The sequence below is a fragment of the Lipotes vexillifer genome, unplaced genomic scaffold, assembly GCF_000442215.2.
Source record: "Lipotes vexillifer unplaced genomic scaffold, Lipotes_vexillifer_v1.1 scaffold1162, whole genome shotgun sequence".
NCBI classification, from domain to species: domain Eukaryota; kingdom Metazoa; phylum Chordata; class Mammalia; order Artiodactyla; family Lipotidae; genus Lipotes; species Lipotes vexillifer.
The window spans coordinates 938,401-960,336 of NW_006779033.1; the positions used below are offsets into that span (position 1 = coordinate 938,401).

At 50.3% G+C, this 21,936-nt stretch overlaps 1 protein-coding gene across 1 annotated transcript in view; it reads left to right on the top strand.

Annotated features, from left to right (window-relative positions):
* The window catches only part of SLC22A23 (solute carrier family 22 member 23), a 150,498-nt gene that overhangs the window by 26,305 nt on the left and 102,257 nt on the right, over window positions 1-21,936 (top strand). Inside the window, exons 2-3 of the mRNA XM_007452092.1 lie at window positions 10,036-10,139; window positions 15,209-15,363. Of these exons, the coding sequence (XP_007452154.1) occupies window positions 10,036-10,139; window positions 15,209-15,363 (259 nt within the window). The remainder of the gene's footprint in view (window positions 1-10,035; window positions 10,140-15,208; window positions 15,364-21,936) is intronic.

The following is a 21,936-nucleotide window of genomic DNA, read 5'->3' on the forward strand; positions in this document are numbered from 1 at the left end:
TCTTTCCCTTGGGGAAAATTACTGATGGTGAAAAGTGTGGCGGAAACACTTAAAAACTATATTGCCTGTATAAATGTTGTGTAATACGTCATTATGTATTAATTATTTAAATCCTGTTCGAAGAAAAATCACGGAGAGAAAGAGGGTTGAGAAGATGCATGGCACAGTGAACACAAGCAAACACAGAGCACGTCCACTTCCGGAGTGGCAGCTCCCCGTGCTGTCCTGCCCCGTCCCAGACATCAGCTTAGAGACTGAGGACGTGGTCCCTTTCTTCAGGGACTCACGGTCGAGTGCTGGCGTCGGCAGACTTCCCCTGTGAAGGGCTGAATAGTAGACATTTTCCGCTTTGCAGGCCGTGTGTTCTGTGTTGTCACCCCTGTGCTCGGCACATGCACTTGGGCACTAGCAGAGACGGGCCCCCATCGAACTCGACGTGCAGAACAGGGGGCAGGGCCACATCGGGCCTGCGGGCTGTAGTTTGCCAACCCCTGAGCTGGTGAAAGAAAGATTTGTAAGCAGCAGGCAATTATGATATCTTCTGATAAATAGTCTGGGTGTTTATCCTGAGTACAGGTTGTCATAGGAGTATAGAACAGGGGTCCTAGGAAGAGGAGAGCTTCTCAAGTGACTTGATTAAATATATGGAAATGTATTCTTTGTATCTTTCTAATTTTCTACCCCTTGTAATTAATTGTGTGCTTACAAAGCTACTGTATGCCCATCGAAAGGAATAATGCCAGGAGTACAGAAAGGCTGCCATTCTCCAACCTGCAGGTGATCTACAATGTTAAATAATTTTGGTTGAAGTGAGTTTTATCCATTGAGCCAGGAAAATCGGGGTGTGCATGGTTATTGTAGGACAGGCAAAGGGCCCTGCGGCTTTTGGGGAGCTGGGGGGTCCCCCGGCGTGGCTGGACCCTGGCAGGGCAGGGAGGTGAGGGATGACTCGGCCCAGAGGCACTTCTCGGGGCTGAGAGAAGTCAGGGTCACAGCTGCCAGGCAGTGGGGAGGGACGAGGTATTTGTCTTCGCAGGTAAAAGATAATTTTCCTTCTGCCTCTGAGTTCTTCTCAATTGATCACCTGGTCATCACATTCCTCTCGTTCCAAGGATTCCCTGACCCTGCTGTCCAAAGGTCTCCACACTTCGCTCCTTTCCAGAATTAGTGGGGCTCGTTGAAATGTTAAAGTCCAGTTTTGTTCCTGCGCAATACTAAAAGATCTCTTCTAGTAACACATGTAGCAACTGTTTAATTTCTCGGTAAGAATCTTTCAGTTACTTCATATCAATTACGTGTGAGAAACCGGTGTGTTGAATTCACTTAAGGCATGAATAGTTCCCTGGGGTTGAATGTTCAGGGCGGTGAAGTTTTTTGTTTTTGTATTTTTCCTCTCTTTCTGGTTTTGCAATAGTCCTCTTTAATGTATAGGGTTTACTGTCAGTTTCCCTTCTTAGAGGTAGTAAAATAGGCGTTGCAGGATATGGAAAGACTCTCCAAGGTTTTGGTTGATAGAAGGTCGTTGCTTATTTACCATCTCTGCTGCCTGTGGATCATAGATTCAGCATCCCCCAGTGCCATAGTGGGCATCATGGCACACTCATAAGGACGTTTACTAACGTAAACCTCTGCTTAGAACTGTACAGTGTTCCTTGTTTCCTTTCCAGAAAAAGTAAAGGAAAATTGAGTGCCTCGTGTTACCTCGCAGAGATGATCCTACATCCACTACTCAGGGCCTGTTCAGGTGGTTAATTTTCTCTTTCCTTTTTAAGTTCGCTTCTTAAATTTTTATTTATTTTTTAAATTGAAGTGTAGTTGATTTACAGTGTTGTGTTAGTTTCAGGTGTACAGCAGAGTGATTCAGTTATACATAATATATACGTATATATCATTATATTCTTTCATTCTTTTCCATTATAGTTTTTTTTTTTTTTTACAAAATATTGAATATAGTTCCCTGTTCTGTAAGAAAGAGGTTTTATACTTCCAGCCCTTTAAAAATGGTCAGATTCAGTAAGAACCGGCAAAACCCCCGAAGGCGACAGTTTAAAGCAGGTGTCACGTCCATCTCTCTCCCTCTGCCCCAAGGTGACACTACGGCCAAAGGACAGCAGGCGTAAGAGTCGCCACTGGAAGAAAAACAGAACGAGACCGATCACTGAGTAAGGGTTAGGGTGAGTCTAAAATTACTACACTAGTCCAGAGCGGGGCTACGCGACCTTAAGGAAGTTCACCAGCTTTGACAGTGTGGTCTTGGGCCGGTTTCCTTTGCACGAGGAGAGAGCGCCTTTGCTGGTCTCTTCCATGGGGCACCCACAGGCTCACAGTAGGTTTTTGGTTCGACTGTTTCCCTCAACGTGCTGTGTTTGGGTTTTTGGCACCAAGTTGGCTGGGGGAAAAGGAAGTGGAGGAGCCGTTTGAGCAGCAGTTAATGAAAAACAGGGAAACAAAACTAAAAAAAAAAAAAAAAAACACCCCCAAACCTCCCAGTGTATCTGGCAGGGTCGTTCATTATGTCATTTAAGGAAGCTCGAGAGAGTGCCAGCCCTAATTGGCAGTTACGTTGGCTGCTGTGAATCTCCTAAAATTGGAAGATGAACTTAGAGGCAAAAAGCAGAGAATAATTTAGGGTTTTCAAAATATGCAGTATTTCTTGAATTTTGATAGCATCTTTAGGGAAAAAAAAATTCAAATACTACTAGATTAAAAAGAACAAAAACAGGGCTTCCCTGGTGGTGCAGTGTTAAGAATCCGCCTGCCAATGCAGGGGACACGCATTCGAGCCCTGGTCCGCGAAGATCCCACATGCTGCGGAGCAGCTAAGCCCGTGTGCCACAACTACTGAGCCTGCGAGCCACAACTACTGAGCCCACGTGCCACAACTACTGAGCCTGCGCTCCAGAGCCTGTGAGCCACAACTCCTGAAGCCCGGGTGCCTACAGCCTATGCTCTGCAACAAGAGAAGCCACCGCAGTGAGAAGCCCATGCACCGCAATGAAGAGTAGCCCCCGCTCACCGCAACTAGAGAGAGCCCGCACACAGCAACAAAGACCCAACGCAGCCAGAAGTAAATAAATTAAATAAATCCATTAAAAAAAAAAACACTGAATAACACAGACCTGCATAGACTGCCTCAGTGTTGAGCAGCTGATTGTAGCTAATGTGCTTCGTGGGTCCAGCTTATGTGGCCAGCCTTTCAGGGTGTGTGTGTGTGTCGGGCGGTGTTCTTGCCACCTCTGTTGTCTCCAGTTAAGAAACACAGAGCAGGGCAAATCCTCGGTGTTTCAAACAGTGGTTCATGAGGGTCTGCTGAAATACCACTTTAGGGGGAAAAGAAGGCTGCAGAAGAATGCTGACCCTGCATTTCTCTAAATTCCTCCAGTTCAGTCAGGAATTTTGTTTTATTTAAGCTTTTGAAGTTTAAAGCAGTGTTATCCCCTTTGCAGTCTGAGCAGAAACTTTTCCGTTTATCTCTACTGACTCCTCAGGGTTAGAACAGACGTGCGTTGTGACGGGTAAAACCCTCGTGGTTTCTAATGGAACGGCCTCAGATGGGCATCTCCAGCACAAAAGATGAAACTTGGGGGAAATCTTTCACTTAGTTTCCTAAAAAATGTTTTTGGCTTCAGTCAATGAACATTAACATCATCAGTAATCTTCAGGCTCCGAAGATGCAGTTTGTTTCTAGTCATTCTGCACACAAGCTTCCGCTAGGCCTGAGTGTTTAGGTTGTGTTAAAATGCATATTCCTGAAAAGGTGAAAAGTTTTTTTTAGTCATTTGGTCTCACCCTAACTACTGTCACTTCAACCTACCACTGTGGGTGGGAGTTTATATTACTTTTACCTCTACCTTTTTTCTTTCATTATAAGGCTTATAGATTAACTGTAGGGAGTTTGGAAAAGTCAAGAAAAGTATAAAGTCGAAAATAAAACTCAACTCTCCAGAGATAGTCACTTTAAATATTTTGGAATATCTTCTTCTAATTTCCCCTGTGTACACAAATATCTCCTCTATTCATGGTTTTTTATTCTGAGCCTTCCTTTCTCATACCGTTATGCCATGAGCATTTTCCTCAATCATTTGCTTTCAAAAGCACACATTTTCATGCTGTATAGCCTTGCTGACGTCAGGCAGGTTCCCATTTCTTACAAGTTACAAACGCTGAGCATCGTTGCACCGGGACATCTGTGGGCCTCAGTCATAGTCTCCTTGGGAAAAACTTCGAAGAAAGGGAATTGCTGGGATAAAGGGTGTTCACGATTTCAAGTCACGGGACGCGTGTTGCCAGACGGCCTTGCAGAAATGCAGTGCTTTGTTTACATGCCCAGCACAGATTTGGTCCTCTTGGTTTCTCCTGCATCTTTGGGAAACTTAAAAAACAAAATTTTTTTGAAAATAAAATATTGAGCGTTGATTTTAGTTAGTGGAATTGAGCATTTCCCAGGTGTTTTTTTAACCATCTGTTTCATATTTTGTTAATTTGCCTGGTGCTTTACCCATTTCTAGTAGGAGTATCAGTCTATATTGTTATGGAAAATACTCACTGAGGATAGTAGCCCTTTGGCTGTTGTAGGGGAGGAGAAAACCTGTTTCCTCTGCCCTCCTAGGCGCTGTGGCTGGGGCCCTGGGAGCTAGGCTGAAGGCAGCTGAACAAGAGGGAACCAGGGTCCGCTGCCGAGTGCGGCCGGGCACACAGGAGCGCTTGGTGACCAGTAACTCAAAGGGGTGGTCGGAACTTGGGCTCACATCTTAACAGAAGGACAGTCCGTTTGTACAGAAGTGAGGAGACAGAAGAAAAGGGGTTGAGGCTTTTACGGGTGGCAGACTTGGGAAGGAAATATATGGGGGAACTAACGGAAGATGAGGGTTGTTGCAGTGAGCTTGTTTTTAATTTTCGTCTTATACTGGAGTCCAGTTGATTGATTTACAATGTGTTAGTTTCAGGTGTACAGCAAAGTGATTCAGTTATACATATTTTTCAAATTCTTTTCCCATTTAGCTTATTACAGAATATTGAGTTCCCTGTGCTATGTAGTAGGTCCTTGTTGATGATCTATTTTATATATAGTAGTGTGTACATGTTAATCCCAAACTCCTAATTTGTCAGTGAGGCTGTTTGCAGACGCATCTGCGTGCCGACTTTGTCTTCACAGCCATAGGACTTCCCCGGGAGAGGGGGTTTATGGCCTTCATGTCTCAGAAGCCTCTGCTTTTAGGCAGATAGGGACGCTCTGAGAAGGCTTCTTTCTGAATCTGCTGATTCTCACTTGCTCCAGCTCAAAATCATCCTTAGGCCAAAGTGGCATGTTTTGGGGGTGACCCATTCTGATCCCCCTTCCGATATATTTTACAAATTTATCTCTTTATAATTTTGTTTATGTTTTTTGTTTGTTTGTTTGTGGTACGCGGGCCTCTCACTGCTGTGGCCTCTCCCGCTGCGGAGCACAGGCTCCAGACGCGCAGGCTCAGCGGCCATGGCTCACGGGCCCAGCCGCTCCGCGGCATGTGGGATCTTCCCGGACCGGGGCACGAACCCGTGTCCCCTGCATCGGCAGGCGGACTCTCAACCACTGCGATTTGTCAGTGAGGCTGTTTGCAGACGCATCTGCGTGCCGACTTTGTCTTCACAGCCATAGGACTTCCCCGGGAGAGGGGGTTTATGGCCTTCATGTCTCAGAAGCCTCTGCTTTTAGGCAGATAGGGACGCTCTGAGAAGGCTTCTTTCTGAATCTGCTGATTCTCACTTGCTCCAGCTCAAAATCATCCTTAGGCCAAAGTGGCATGTTTTGGGGGTGACCCATTCTGATCCCCCTTCCGATATATTTTACAAATTTATCTCTTTATAATTTTGTTTATGTTTTTTGTTTGTTTGTTTGTGGTACGCGGGCCTCTCACTGCTGTGGCCTCTCCCGCTGCGGAGCACAGGCTCCAGACGCGCAGGCTCAGCGGCCATGGCTCACGGGCCCAGCCGCTCCGCGGCATGTGGGATCTTCCCGGACCGGGGCACGAACCCGTGTCCCCTGCGTCGGCAGGCGGACTCTCAACCGCTGCGCCACCGGGGAAGCCCTTGTTTATGGTATTTTTGATGCAGGGAGGTTTTAAATAATAAGTAAAATGAATAATAATTAAACAGATAAACTGTTATAAAATCCATCATCTTTTCCTTAGGTAGTTTTTTTCCTCTTAGTTTTTATCCTTAGGGAGTCTGTCTCCACTTCAAAATGGCATAAGTAATCTGTTTTCTTCAGTTTTCTTCCGTTCTTGGTTTGCATTTGACTTTATCATAGTATCTTCATTATTGCTGAAAATAAGAGTATCTTCCTCATCTCCCATTTATTTTCCATCTTCTTTAGAAACTTCATTAGTTTCCTTGATGAATATTTCTCCCCTCTGGCAAGTCAAGCAATTAGATGACTCCCTTGAAAATAGTATAAATTTTATTTCTTTTAGCTTATCTTTAAAATATATAGGTAGGAAAACAGTCTACCAGATTTTCTGTAACCACTGCCCTTTTTTTTGAAAAACAGAACATGGGCAGCTAAGATTGAGATCACATTCTAGGGTCAGTTCCCTCACCGTGGAGCATCACGTGGCATCACAGTGGACCATCCCCGGTCCTGGAACGACGGCAAGGGAAGCAGGCGTCAGACTATGAAATGGGGCCGTGACGTCTCCGCTTTTGCGATCTTATTAAACCTGCTGACAAAGTGCTTGACTAGAGGGCTGTTCTCATTGTTGTGAAGGGAATGGATTTGAGGGGTTAATGCATGGAGACCCCTGTGTTAGTTCAGTGGGGAGGCCCCCTGTCCTCTTGCCCTGCACACTCCTTCCCAGGGAGATCTGGTCATAAAAGCAGTGCTCGCCGAATTGCAGGAGCAGCTGAGAGCTGAGCCTCCTAAAGGGTGCCTGGAGCAGCTCCCTAGAATGGCCTGTCCAGGGACTGGGTCACAGTTAGGAGGCGGGGGATTCAGGAGGTCACTGTCCAACCCAGGCTCTGGGATCACACCTCAGCCACCTGCAGACCCAGCCCTGCCTGATGTGACCACCAAATGGATGTCCCGCCTATTCCCGGCTTAACGCCCTTCCTAATTCAAGTCACCCTGGAAATTAGATCGAGGCTGTGCGCTGGAAGTTAAGTGCAGACGATGGGCAGAACCTCAGTTACATGTGAGAGCTTAGCAGTAAGGGAGCCTGGAAGTGGTGTTTTCCAGCCCACACTGCGGGAACCTGCACCAAAAGGGTGACGAGCGAGCCTCATCACGCGTCCCCATAAATCAGGTTGTCCATGGCAGAGGTGGAGTGGCGGGAGGGTGCCGGGTACGCTAGGAAGGGAGCACCCTCTGGCATCGGTGATTGATGGGTGTGAGAAGAGGGAGGTGACAGGTGATGATGTCAGAGACGGAACCTGTGCCACTGAGTCCTGGCTGTGCACAAGTTAGATTTCTTAACGTCCCTTAGCCTTTGCTTAGTGAAGTGACCGATTGCCATGTCTTATCAATAGTGGGACAGATTTCGAAAGCGAGGTGACCTCAAAACTTCCTCATACTTCTGAAATTCTTCTGGAGGTTGTACGACATCTGAGCATGTTTTATTTTCATCAGAAGTGGGGCGATCGGACAAGGGATGCTGTCCCCGTGGATTCCCAGCCCTCCCTCACCTTGTTTATGGAGTGGACCTCAAGGGGCCTCCAGGCTTTAGGGGTGTCCAGCAGACCCCAAGCAGGAGGAACTTTATCTTGGGGATCCCGCTGGGGTCTGGAGTAGTTTTCTTGTTGACTCAGAGATGCTGTCTGCTCCAGTGCCTGATTGCGGGGTTAAGGTGCCAGGTGGCTGCCTTGTCCTGGATCCTCCCCCCACCCCGCCCCCCAGGCTGAGGACAGCAGGGGGCCAGCGACACTGCTAACCAGGCTGCCTTTCCCTCCTGGCCGTGGGAGCGGTTCTGTCTCCCTCAGCTGTTTCAGTTTTCCACTCCCGCCTTGTTAATTGATAGCGATTGCACAGAACATCTGACTAGGTAGCAACTGAATTGGGTCATGGCTGCCCAAGGCCAGGGCGAGTTATTGTTCGGGGCCTGAACTCACAGCAGTGTTGGCAATCGGCTCTCACTTGCTGTGTGACGGTGCCCGAGCCCCCTGCCCTCTCTGGGTCTCATCCCCTCCTCTGGCAAGTGGGGCTCTCCCTTGCCCTCCACCGTGGGGCAGGCGGGCCTGGCGGCCCCCCCCGCCCCCCCCCCCGCCCCGAGATGCTTTTATGAAAATCTCTTGTCTCCTGGCCATCTAATATAAGCAGAATGTGCTCCTTGGCATCACTTAACCTCAAATAAGCTCATCAGTGAGAAGTCTGGGTGGAGACGGGAGTGACTGATTCTTGGCCACAGAGCCAGCAGCTGGTCCCCCTCCCTCCCCTCCCCCTTCCCCCTCCCCCTGGCAGCAGCCTGGGGCCGGGTGTGTCCTTTTCCCGCCAAGAACGTGCCAGGCTGAGGTGCAGGAAGGTGTGATGTGATCGGGATTGTAACCATTATAGGTGTTGTAAGCATCTCCTCACCAGGAGGAACCAGATGGGCTGGTAGATATAGCTGTTAGCCTTGGAAATCAATTACTCTGTGGGCAGAGTCCTGTGCTAGGCAGAGTGGAGAGAAAACAGTTCAGAAACAGCCTCAGAATGTAGTAAACCAGGCTGGGGAGACAGAATATACACAGACTGGTACTTGCGTGAGTGTTGGTTTTCCAGGCTGGCCTCCACAAGCCCCCTTAGCTCACACTCTAGTTTCTGACCCGGCATTTGCTGCACAAAGCACCGACCAGCCCTGTTGTGCATGTTTCACGCGGCCTTTGGCCTCACCCTGCTCTTGGGCGTTGACTGTTCGAGCCCTGGCCCAGGCCTGGGAAGCTCATTCACTGTATTCAAAACAGCAGGGAAATGGCAGGCCAGGGCGGCATCGTTGTCACCTGGACGGCTCGTCAAACTGCTTGCTGCACTTCCTCCAGAACTTCCCGTTCGGGGTCTGGCGTGGGCCCGAGAATGTGCATTTCTGATGCTTTCCCAGGTGACGCTGATGCTGCCGGTCCCTGGGCAGACATAGGGGGATGTCATCCCTGTAAAGAACACCTGTATCTGAATTGTTAATGATGAGATTACATGCAGCTAGCAGTGCCGGCCCTGGATGTGTCCCAGGGAGTCCAGGGAATGACGTGGCGGGCAGCTGCCTTCCTGCTCTGTCCAGGCTGGCTGGCCCCTCCCTCCGCAGTGCCTGGTGCAGAAACTCGGCTTGTCCCAAAGCCCGTTGAAGCCGAGACCCCATTTGTTTGCCCCTCGGGCCCAGACGTCAGTTGCTTGTGGATTGAGGGCCGTGTTTCCACTTGGACACACGTCACTTCGAGGGAACAGACGTGCATTTCTCTCTCACTTCTGCAAAAGGAGGAAGGAAAAATTGGAGGGTTATTTGTATTTGTTTTTCTAAATAATAAAGCTTAATTGTAAAAATAGTCTAAATGTTGTATTCACCAATTGATTGGCTTTCCTCCAGGTGGAGCAGGTGGCTTTAGGATGTAATTCAGTATTTACTGCTAACCCTCTTTATTTTTAAGACGACTTATAAAGTTTGGGGTGTTTTGGGGGATGGAAACACAGAGGCTGCTTTCAGTTTCCTCGTGTTACTGTGATGCCCCGGGCAAAAAGCTGGCAGGGGCTTTCCACCTGCAGGGCCGTGTGGCAGCTGTGCCAGTGATGGGGGACTCCTGGCCTGTGGTGGCAGGATGGAGGAAAGGCTCATCCGCAGATGTCATGGGGGGTGTGAGATCCTGCAGACTTTTATCCTCTGTCCCGGGGCTAAAACATTACACCGCCTTCCGTGGGCAGATTATATTTCTCATTGTTGGATTTTCAGAAACATTGAAGAGACTCTTAGCGGTATGTGTGACACAGCCTGTAAAGGGTGTCATGACCCTGAGTGCAGTCATGTGTTGCCCTTATGATTGACAAGTGGCCTCTGTGTGTGCTTCTCTCTGATCTGTTTTCTATTTGCCCCTCTCTAGTGGGATCTTGTGTGTGATAATGCCTGGAAGGTCCATGTCGCTAAGTTCTCCTTACTGGTTGGATTAATCTTTGGCTACCTGATAACTGGATGCATTGCTGACTGGTAAGTACCCACATGCCCGCCGCACAAACCTGGGAGCCGCAGCAAGCCCCTGCTGCCTAACGGGGCATGGTCGGTGTGAGCTCACCGTGACCGAGGCTCTCCTCTGCCCTGGTGCTGGTGGCAGAGCAGAAGGCTGTAGCTGCCACCTGCAGAATTCAGAATGAAAGGAATTGGCCAGTGCACAGAGCAGACCCTTTTGAAGTGAGAATCTAAATTCATTGCAATTCCCCGGCTGCTAGAATCTAGCAAAACCAGCTCGCAGCCTGCAAGCCCACGTCCTCCTGACCGTCAGAGTGCGGTTAGGAAGAGCCTGGGGACGTGGCTTCGAGGCTTTATGGGCTGGGCCCTGAGCGGGTGGATATACAAGAGGCGTCAAAAGATGGGGAGAGGACACGCCGGACTCTCTTCACCCCTGAGAACTGGACGGTGGGGCTGTGCCCCTGAGCTCCCTGAATGCCGCACAGATCTTAGAGAGGGACAGTCCTCGTAGTTGGCTTGGCCAGCAGATGCCTGTGCGGGTCCACGGGGAGCTGGGCCTTGAAAAGTGGACAGCATGTGGGTAATGGCTGGGCAGTGCAGGCAGAGGGGCGGTGACCAGAGGCGAGAATGAATATGCTTTACTTAGGTGGGTCAGGGGCCAGGTGTGTGGTTCAGGGTGAAGTGACAGGTTGCTCGGAGGGCGATGGGGGTAGTCATGGTAATAATAACAGCAACAATGGTAGCACCCCTCGCTTACTGGCTGCCTGCCATTGCCGGGCACCGTGCTGAGTGTCTCCGTGGATTAGAATACCCCATCCTCACAGCACCCCGTTAGGAAGGTACTGTTATCACCCCTGTCTCATGGTGGAGAAACGGAAGCACGGACGTTTAAGTAAAATCCCCAGGTTCACTCGGCTTTTAGGTCGGAGAGCCAGGATTTGAGACTAAGCCGGTGGTGGCCCCAGAGCCTGGCTCCACGGATGTAGACAGCTGGCTGGTGCTCCAGAGAGCACCTGCGGGGACAGAGCGGCGGGGGAGCCCAGGGAGGCCCCTTTCAGGTTCTAGAACTTTCTTCCCCAAGGCTAGCGCCTATTTGGGAGTTCCTTGCATTAATGTGAAGTGTGATTTCCTGAGTGTTCAGAATTTGCTTAATCATCGTTTGGAAGTGCTTCTTAAGGACATACTCCCTGGAGACGGCAACAGAGACGCTGTCAGTGATCTCTGGAAACCCACAGCCCGCCCTCGCATGGGGTTTGGTGGTGGCTTTTCTTGGGGGGTGGAGGCGGGGAAAGGGCGAGGGTTTGGGGTTTTGTTTTTTTTTTAAACCAAATACTTGAGCTTAAAGGTTTTCAGAGTGAGCTATACTGACCTAAAAGACACTCTAATCCCAGTGTTTTAACCACAAAGACTTTTGTTTCCTAGAAACCTGCATTGAAATAGGTGGGGAAAGCTATAGTAATATAACCATGTCACTTTTTTCTAAAAACACGGACTTGACGGAGGTTTTAGTGTCCTGATTCCTGAGAGATTTAATAGGGGAAGTAAATATGGACTTCGACCAACAGATCTGTGACTGTTTAAATTGTTTAGACGGGGTTTTGTGGTTTCTTACTTCTTGCCCATCCATGCCGTTTGGCCTCCCTGACCGCACGCCAGGCCTGGGGACAGAAGACAGGAGAGTTTGGGGTCTTCCCTTGGCGAGCAGCCAGAGTCTGATGCCGTGGCCGCCTCGCCAAGGTCACGGTGGGTGGGCAAGGGGCACCAGAGAGTCAGGGCAGGCAGCTTGTGCTGGGGCTTTCTGCACATGTTGAGTGGGCCTCAGTTCCAGTTTGAAAGTTTGGTGTTTTCCACCCTTGCCTGATTTATTTTTGGCATTTTACTCCCTGCTAGAGCCTTGCTTCAAAGGAGATAAACACATGTAGAGGGAAGCCCAGATTTCACAGCCCTTGGCACCGTTTCACGGCCGCGTAGGGAAGTTGATCAAATCGTAGGTTAAGCTAAGACCGCAGTCAGCGTCTAAGAAAACTTTATAAAGTGACTGTTTTCCACACACGTTCTATCTGGGACCGGACAGTATGTATGATCACGCGTTAGTTCACATAGAAGCGGGGGACCGGCCCGGTCAGTGGCTCTTGCCCGATGACCTTGTGCCCCCCCCCGCACTGCCCCGGGTCTTTGGCTGGACATCCTGCATGTCTCGTCCAGCCGGTCCCGGGAGGCTGCCTTTATGGGCTGCACTGCAGGCCCCCTGGCCCTCTGGCTCCCGGCTGAGCCTGACCAGCGGGGCGGAGGAGCACAGGCTGGAGATGTGAGGGAGGGGACAGCAAGGTGGCGGCATTTCCCTCCCCTGCTTGGTCTCTGTAGAGTTGCCCTCGGTCGGGGCCCCCCGGCCTGCGCCCCGTCTCTGAGCTCCGGACTGTCCTTGCTCCCCACTCCCCGCTGTCGGCAGCCCCAGCCTTCTCTCCCAGCTTGCCCCCCGCTTTGTAAATAATCCCTCCGTTAAAATCTCCTTCGAGTCCTCCATGTGAGTGGGACATCTGTGTCCTGTTGAGACCCCGTCGTAATTCTCTGGGGCTGCTGTCACGGTTACCAGGCACTTGGTGGCTTGGCTGAGCTGACTTGCGGTCCTGTAGTTCGCGCCAGGCTGAACTCAGGGTGCCCGCAGGGCTGCAGGACCCCCTGGAGGTGCTAGGCGAGAATTCACTGCCTTGCTTTCTCCACCTTCTCGCGTTCCTTGGCTCCCGGCCCACTTCTAGTTTCCAAGCCCCAGGTGGCTGGTCAGGTCCTTCTCACAAGGTCATCTCTCTAGTTCCCTGCAGCCAGGACAGGCTCTCTGGGTCCTTAGATTGGACACACCTGGACAGTCACCTCACCTCAGGCCCTTCACCTTCGTCACGTCTGTACAGCTCCTTTTGCCTTGAGAGGGGACACAGTCACAGGGTCTGAGGATTAGGACCGGGGCCTCCCCGAGGCCGTTATTCTGCGCATCACAGATTTGGGGGTGCAATTTTACCGGTCAGCTGGTGGGGGAGGGCTCCAGCTCTGGGGCAGCCGGTGCGAACTTGAACTCCAGTGCTTTCTAAATCACTTGCATGTGTCTATACACGACGGCCCTTCCTGAAGAAAGCACAAGGCTCGTTTGACGGAGCCTGGTCTTCCTGAAGATTCCATCCTTCCTCAGGGAGCCTGGATTCGGGGCCGGGGGCTCTGACCCTGAGGACCATGTTGGTCCCACAGTTCCTAATACTGATTTTCACTTAATGATTTTAACCACCATTTGGGAGGGAAAGATTTAGAATCATTTCTACAAGTTAAAAAAAAAAAAAAAAATCCAGGATCTTTCCTAAAGTGTCAGGACAGGGCAGACCATGTCTGGTGGGCGACGGGGACGCAGGACGCGGGAAGGGGACCCACGAGCTGCTGGGTGCCCTGTCCATCATCCCTGTTAGTGATCCCAACACACTGTGATGCAGGACGGTTATCCCCACGTTACAGAGAAGGGAAGTCGAGGTAAACAAAAATGGGTAAGTTAGACTTTGTTTTCCTTCATTTTAGGAGACCAACTAAGCCATGCTTAAATTTATTTCTGTAAACGGGTTGGCTTTGGGCCAAACTACCTATAGAGTCTTTGCTGATGAGGGCTTAGTGACCCCAGCACAAGTCAAGGGAGGTAATGGCTAAAATCTCGATAAGAAGGTTGACTTACGTTGCGTTGAGCTCACAGCCTTGCCCTCCTTTCTCTAAACCAAAGCGACTGATGGGGCTGCTCAGAAGCCTAAGGAATTCTGAATGAAATTGTGTCCTGTAGTTCCCGCCCCCAGAGTTTCTAGAAATTACATCCATCTCCTGCACAGGGCAAGGCCGTGCACTACTGAGTATTGCTTTTTTAAAAAGCAGCTTTATTGAGAGATAATTTACATACCATAAAGCTCCCCCATTTTAAGTACCCAATTCAGTGAGTTTTAGTATATTTACAGGGTTATGCAGTCACACCACATGCCGGGTCTACAACATTGCCATCTCCTGCCCATTTGTAGTCACCGCCATTCTCACCCCAGCCCTAGACAACCACGAGTCAACTCTCCATTTCTCTCCATTTGCCCTTTCTGGGCACTTTGCTCTTAGGGAGGTGCCTTGTCCTAAGTCTAGGTGTTTGGGGTACCAGGCGTGGACTTTGTTCCCTTGGCAAATGGAGTCGAGTTGCTCTGTGAGCTTTCCTTCCAGTTCACGCTGGCTGTGTCACATTCATCTGTGTGGTGGAGGGTTCTGCTTTACTTGGGACACATGGCAGGTTAGCTTGGGAGGGATGGAGAACAAGGGCCTCCCCATCCCAGTGGGCCACCGCTACCCGGACCCCCCACCCCCCGGGCCACGCCTAGAAGCACTTCGCCCCCTAGTGGTCACCGAGCTCTCACCGGCTGGCGCTGTGGCCCACCAGCCCAGGGTGCGCGCTGCCCTTTCCCGAGATGCAGAGGATGGGCCCCTGGGGGCTTCACTTTCAGGTCCACACCCATTGTGTACAGGTCAGGCTACCTTAGTTTAGCCTGTGGTCCCTTAAATTTCCTTCTCATCATACAGTTGAAACCAATCGGCAGCCGGCTGGGCCCTGGGCTCCACCAGGCCACGGGTGAGGTCGGGCCAGACTAGTTAACAGCCCAGAGAAGCGGCTTGAAGCCGCTTGCCTAGGGTCTGTGTTGACCCTGGAGCCAGTTCCAAAGGTCAGCAGCTTCTCAAGACATTGAATGTTGGGCGTGTCAAGGTTGGTGTTTGGGGAAGTTATCAATGATCTTGTTCAGTTATCCCCCATGTACTCGGGAACAGACTCGCCAACAGGACTTGGTTCCCGTCTCTCTGGTCTGTTGTGCGGTACTGTTGACCTGTGTTCCCAAATCCACAAGTCAGGCAGGTGCGTGCATATCCCCTGGGGGCCTTCTACCCCTGGGCCTCCCCAGGCGGGCCCAGGAGAGATACAGACTCAGTGCAGTGCTCATCCGGCACCCAGCGAGCACGGCGGTCCCAGGGATGCCGTGGCGTCCAGCCGGCGGCCCCACCCGGCGGTGGCGGCTAACCGTGTCCCTGTCCGCGTGCAGGTCCGGCCGGCGGCCCGTGCTGCTCTTCTCCGTCATCTTCATCCTCGTCTTTGGACTGACCGTGGCGCTGTCTGTGAACGTGACCATGTTCAGCACACTCAGGTTCTTTGAAGGATTCTGCCTGGCTGGAGTGATTCTCACCCTGTACGCACTACGTAAGTAGGAGCCTTCACGGCGGGTCTTGAAGAAACGAGGGGACGTGTGGCCGCTGCGTGCGAGGTTCGGGAAGGGTGTCTGCGCGCTGCGATTCGGGGAGGCGGGGGGCGGGCTGTGGAGGCAGCAGCTTCTGGACGTGCGGACCACAGGCCTCATCTGCTGTGAAAGCACTTGTTCCCACGTTGTGTCTCTGACCCTCCCTTCAGCCCGAGCTCCAGCTCAGGCTCAGGGCCCGTCGGAGGACGTGGGGGGCTGCATCGTGGCCCGGAGAAGTGGGGATCGGCCCGCAGTGGGCGTGGACGGGTTTCTGCTTTCCCCCGGGATGTTCTGTGCTCACGTTCCGTGCACTGCCAAACCTGGACGTATCCGGGCATCCCTGCACTCGGTTCCGGAAGAGCATAGCAAGTGCCTGCTCCAGTGTGTTCCGATGGACTCCTCAAGAGTTTTTCTTGTCTGTTTTTCTTTAAGACTGTGCCAGGTCCAGGCTTCCCACCTCCCCGCGTGGCTTAAGTGGTCTGGACTCGAACCCTAAGCACTGGTGCTGGGAGAGCAAACGGCAGTCTCTTTAGGGTGAAGAAAATTTCCGTCGTGCCCGTGACCCTTTTAACTCTCCTGTCAAGGATGGTTGTCTCCCTTCTCTGCAGTCGGTGGTTTCTAGCACAGGGACACAACCCCACAGAAGAAGGAAGGCTTTAGGCATTTACTTATTTTCTAGTTTTATACTTTTTAATCACAGTGTGGAAAGAGAACTGTTAGGACTAATGTAAGATGATTTATGACATGTTTTCTTTTTCTTTCCCTTTGACAGCACAGGCAGGATAGACGAAGTAGCAGTTTCCAGCGGGGTCGGTGAGGATGTAGCTCTGATTATCTTAAAGTACGGCTCGCTTAGTTTAGTCTGTGATCCCTTTAAATAACACTTTTAGATGGCCTGGATTTTGTTCCCTTATTGTAGAGAACAGAACTGTAGTCGATTACAACGTAGCTTTATAACCACAGAGAACAAAAGGGCTGCAGAGGTGTTCTCCCAAAGTCACTGTTGACAGTTTTGTTATCTTCTCCCGACACTGAATTGAATTGTGGTTTCTTAGAAATCACCATTTCCAGGTTATTTGCATTTATTTTGGAGCCCTTGCTCTTGGGGGTTCGTAAGGAGTGTACTTGTTCCAGGGCAGTGGGTTGAGGTGATGGCCATTCGGAGGGTTTGTTTCTTTGAACAAACATCACGGGCGGGGGCAGAGGGGGGCCGGGTGGGCGGGCGGGCTTGAGCGCTTCCATTCAAGGTGCCTGGGCCGTTCTCCATCCCTGCCCACCCGTCCGTCCATGCAGAGGAGCGGCTCTCGCGCTCGTCCTGGAGGAGGCTGCGGGCCCTGCTCTCAGGCCCTCTGGTCCCATGTTTGTTCAGGCACGTGGGCGTCTGCTCTCCAGGCCGCCATCCCCGCGGGGCTCTGGTTCCCACAGGAGGACATCCGTCCTTTGCTTCCTCGAGGACGCTGTTCCCGGGGACGGCTCTGCACACGGGCAGAGTGGAACAGCCACGCTTCAGGAACTTAGCAGAGAAATAACCTCCATCTCACCACGCCGGTACTTAACCACATCCAGTGGAGAGAATGTTCACGGAAAAAAGCCTTAAAGCAAAGCTGACATATCGGTTTTATCTTGCATGCCAACTGCTGACAGAGACCTCAGAGGGCCTGGGAGGACCCTTGGGGCCCAGCGGGAGAAGAGCCTGACCTGTTAGCCCTGCCGGCCTGTGATAAGGAAGGAGGGCAGGGGGTGGCCGGCACTGGCCATCTCTGCAGACTCCCCTGAACTCAGCCAGACCTGGAGAGAATTTACCTCAAACGGCATCATTTCAGCCTCATGTAGAATCGCCATTGTCCCTGTGAAATCTGTTGCTGTATGTACTGTGAAAAATGAAGCTAAGGCTGTTTTTTCATGAGGTTACACAGTGAGCTCTTTATAGTAGAAAGTTCTCTTACATGCTTCAGAACCATACGAAGGGCGTGCTTATCCCGGGAGACGGCTTTGCTGTTATCTTACCGGCACAGATCGTGTAACCCAGGCATCTGCAAACTTTTTTCTGTAAAGGGACAGGTAGTAAATATTTTATTCTGTTGCAGCTACTCAGATCTGCCATCGTATCCTGAAAGCAGCCATAAATAATTTGTAAATGATTAGGTGTGGCCGTGTTCCAGTAAGACTTTGTTTACAGAGGCAGATGGTGGCCAGATTTGACCAGTGGGCCGTCATATTTTAGCCACTGATAAGTGATGCTCTCTCTTTCCACTGACGCTGGGAAGCTTGGAAAGCTTAGAATCTGATCCAGCATGTGTGTGGGCTTGACAAGCTGAGCTTTAAATGCTGGCCCCTCTCCTAGTTTTATTTGAAATTTTCTGCTTTCATTTCTCCTTTGTCCCATTTTCCTATCTCCATAATTTAAGTATTATTTTATCATATGGATTTCCGCACACAGTCTGAAGTTTTCTCGGAAATGAAGCAAGGCATAAATAAATAGCTATGTTTTCTTAGATTGGGATTATGAGTCAAACATCATGACATATCATTGCAATGAAAATTTCCAAGTATCCACCAGTGGCCCGTTGTCCGAGTTAATACTGTGTCTCATATAGCAAAATTAAAATAAAGCAAAACGATATAAATGATTACTTGGAGTTCATTGAGATAATATTTTAAACAGCATAAATCAGGAAAGCTAAGTTTGGGAAGGGAGACTCAAAAAAGGAAATAAAGTTGTAACGGGCAGACAGCATTGGGGTGGGTGTGCTGCGTGCTGGGCTGGGGGAGCGCCTCTCTCTGGCAATCTTGGGAGAAGACGGGCTGGTGACGAGAATTTAAGAGACCAGCTCTCAGTCTGTAGGGCAGGTGACTCTGAATTTCCTAATTAGTGTGCTTGCTAGCGTTTTATACACAAGTAGTGTATATGCTTAGTGAATGCTTGGGAATTTGTTTTGCTTAAAGGAAATTCTTCATAACCCTGGCCACAGGGTCGAAGTATTTCTTGACTCTAAAGAAGAGTTTTTACGTTGGGGAGGTTGATTATTTGGAAGATACAGTTTTTGACGGTCCTGACGTTTTCTCCCCCTTCAACTGGCAGGTTTTTAGCTTACTTAACGCATCTGCTGGAAAGGTCTGAATTTTCTCAGAAGAGACCTGGATATCGTTCTTTTTTCAGCCTTGCAGGTTCTTGGCATCGTAAGAAGGGAGAGTCGTGATTTTTGCCGATTTCGTTTCTTGCGGAGCTTTGCCACGAAGGTGGACTCTTCATTTTGAGACATGCTGCTGACGTGTGAAAGTTTTTGTGCTTTTACGTGCAAGGCTGCTTAAGGTTTTTCCTGTTTTGGAATTTGTCTAAGGTGCATTCCAGTTAAAGACTCTCTCCTTGAAACTTTAGTTTCCTTCGGCTCACCGAAGGGAGATGTGGTTGTGTAATTAGGACATAAACTAGAGACTGTTGGCATCTTCCCAGGAGTCTGTACCTGTAAGCATGTTGGCAGGAACCAGAGACAGCGAGCCATGCTGAATGGTTAGTGGCAGCTACAGACGAGCTTCCTGCTGCCTCTGAGGCCTCACAAGACACTGAAATAATTAAACATACTTGGGCCACCCTGGTGGCTTCATTGTAGCCCTTGAGCTCTGGACCCGGAAAAAAAAAAAAAAAAAAAAGGGTAGAAAGTCTTGACTTAGCTGGGCCAGCAGCAGGGAACCACAGGCAGAGAAAAGAAGCGAGCATCACGTTTCCTTATTCGTTTATGAAAAATAAAGTCTTGTCAGAGAATAAAGAAATAGACGCTTTTCAACACAGGCAGATGTGATTTGTTGTGGTGTGAATTCTTTTTCCAACAAGGATTCGTAACCTCCCAGACAGGGTGATGCAGCTTTTGTAAAGATGTGTCCTTGTTTAAAAGAAGCCCCGAGAGGTTATAGCTTTTTGAGTTGACTTGATATCAGATGTAATAAGTCCTGGGGGAGAGGAATGTTTTTAGCATAAATACTTTTTTGAGTTTCTCTCCTCATTTGATCTCTGTCTTCCCCTCCCCACTTTTAGCAACCTCTCCCGACCCTGAGCACAAGTAACGAGCCCTGCTTTTTGCTGGCAGAGACCATACCTTACTGATGGTGGGTGAATGAACATTACTTTTCTGTTTTTGTTTTTGTTTTTCGGCCTAGCAACAGTTAGGCCGAAAAACAAAACAATTGTTTTGTTTGAACAGTTGCCTTGAAAAATTAAAAGCTTCATGTTCTCATTATGATAACCCTCCTCAAACCCAAACAGCATACATAATTGGACGAATTTTACACATAAGGAGTGACCAGAAATTTCACAGGTGACTAAGTTACTGATTACTTTGCCAAATGAGGAGTCACGTCTTAACTGGTAAATAATCTCTGAAGAACCTTGAGTTTGCTCTGCGTGGGGTCATGTTCTGCTTCTCACTAGCTCGTGAGATAGATGATGGATCTGGACTCAGGCTGAGTAATTTCCATCGTGCTGGGTGACTTTCTTCCTCGCGATTGCCTGTATTTCTATAATTTGATGTTCTTCTGAACTAATATTCCTTGGGGCATATTTCAGTCGACAGGGTGTTTGAGCATCAGAGCTGTGCTGTACGTTAAGAAGACAGTCCACTGAACCATGGCACCAGGGACTGAGTCATTGAGCTGTGTGGTCAAGTATAAGTGACCCCAGCTGGCTGATGAGCAGATGTTGCCACTGCGTTAGGGTGAAGGGACAGTTTCAGTGTAAGTGACCCCAGCTGGCTGATGAGCAGACAATGGCACTGCGTTGCGGTGAAGGGAGAGTTTCTCGGGAACGTGTACTTGGCCATCGTCATCTGTCACCTCTTTCTTCCCCCACCTGCCCCGTCTTCAGATGCCTGGGCCTTCCCTGCGGCCACCCTGGGAGCCACAGCGCCGTTCTGGTGGGACCAGCTCTACCTACAGGGCTTTGTCCACCAAGGAAGTGAGTCAGAGTTTACCCACAGCCTTTGGCAAACATTTTTAAACTTCAGAAGAGTTTTGGTTTGATCCGCGTTCAAAACTGCATGGTTGGGAAATCAGAACGGACTTAGGTTTCCCCGTCTGTCTTTTTCTTCATGGGAAACACTTTACTAACCCACAGGCAGACTGTGACAGGGAAGGGAGCAGATGTATAAGAGAAAGGTAACAAGGCCTTTGTCCCCTCACCTGCCTTCCCCGTCACACCTCGCAGGAACCCCAGCACTCTTGGGGTGCCGTGAGAGGGCAGGGCTTCCCGGCAGCTTAGTCCCATCCTCCCGAGGGGTTGAGGTGGCAGCGGCTGGGGCCCTGCGGCTGGTCTGAGACTGGAGAGGCGGGTTGTCCAGAAGGGAACCAGGAAACGCCGCCGAGGACTAGTATTTCTAAAAGCAGTGCCATTTCTTCAAATAAAAATGACGAAGCCTCTCTCCCCCTTCTAACATATTAGCCGCAACTTGGATTTATATGGAGACTTTTCTCTGAAGAGAGTGCAAATGTCTGTGTGGCTCTAGGGCACGTGAAGATATATTGTGTCACCTGCACGTCAAAGGTGGAAATACGAGGGCAGAGGAAGGGTACGGGGCTCGTGGCATCACTGAGGCCCGGACGCCCAGTCTGCTGCTGGAAGTTGGGACAGAGGTGCGTGTAAGTGGGCGTCAAGTGCATATTCCTTTGGGTGTTTTGAATTTGGTGAAGAGAGTCCTGTCTCAAAATCAGCGGAAAAAGTAGAAAATATTTAGATATCTGGCATTCTAAAATTAGAGTATTTGGATGCCTTTTCCCCTGCAGTGGAGGATGTTATTAAAGCTGTGTCTATCCCTGAGGCCTAGGTGTTTCCCAGACTGGGATTCTAGTGGTGCGTGAGGGCTTCGTTTGAAACCAGCTGCTCACACACTGAAAGGGGAAGGAGAGAGATGTGGAAATCAGGAGATCCAGGTGTGGTGTGAGCTCCATGGTGGACCGACCCTGTGCCTTCAACAGACTCTGCTTTATCTCAGCTTCTGTCTCCCTCTCTCTCTCAAGTCAGGGCACAGGTTTCAAAGTGCGTCCCGTGGAACCATTTGTGGAGCAAATGGGTGGAAAACCAAAACAGATGGATTCTAGGTGTTAACACTGACTACCGCTGTCAAGATAAGACGACGACAAAACCAAGTGGAAACCACCGCTGCCCCCCGGGCTTTCCTGCTTAAGCATTCCATGGCTTTTCATTCTAAGCTCAACCAGGAGCCTCCCCCGGCGCCGAGGGTTTCCTGGCCCTCCACAGGGGCCGGGAAGGACAGGGAGCCGGGGGTGCTTGGCCCCGAATGGTGTCCTTCCCCAGCCCGCGCTGGCAGCCTGAGTCGTTGCTCTCCGGAGGCTGCGGCACTGAGGGGCTGAGGTCAGAGGTGGCGTGGGAGGTGAGTGGGGGCAGGACTAGTGGTTGACTGCTCCCCTGGGGTTCTCGGCCCTGCCTTCCAGGCCGCAGCTCCATCAGCCCCGCCCCACCCCCCCCACCCCCACCCCAGAACCAGGTGGACTCACGGGTCTGTTGCCGGAATCCCGTTAGATGCCAC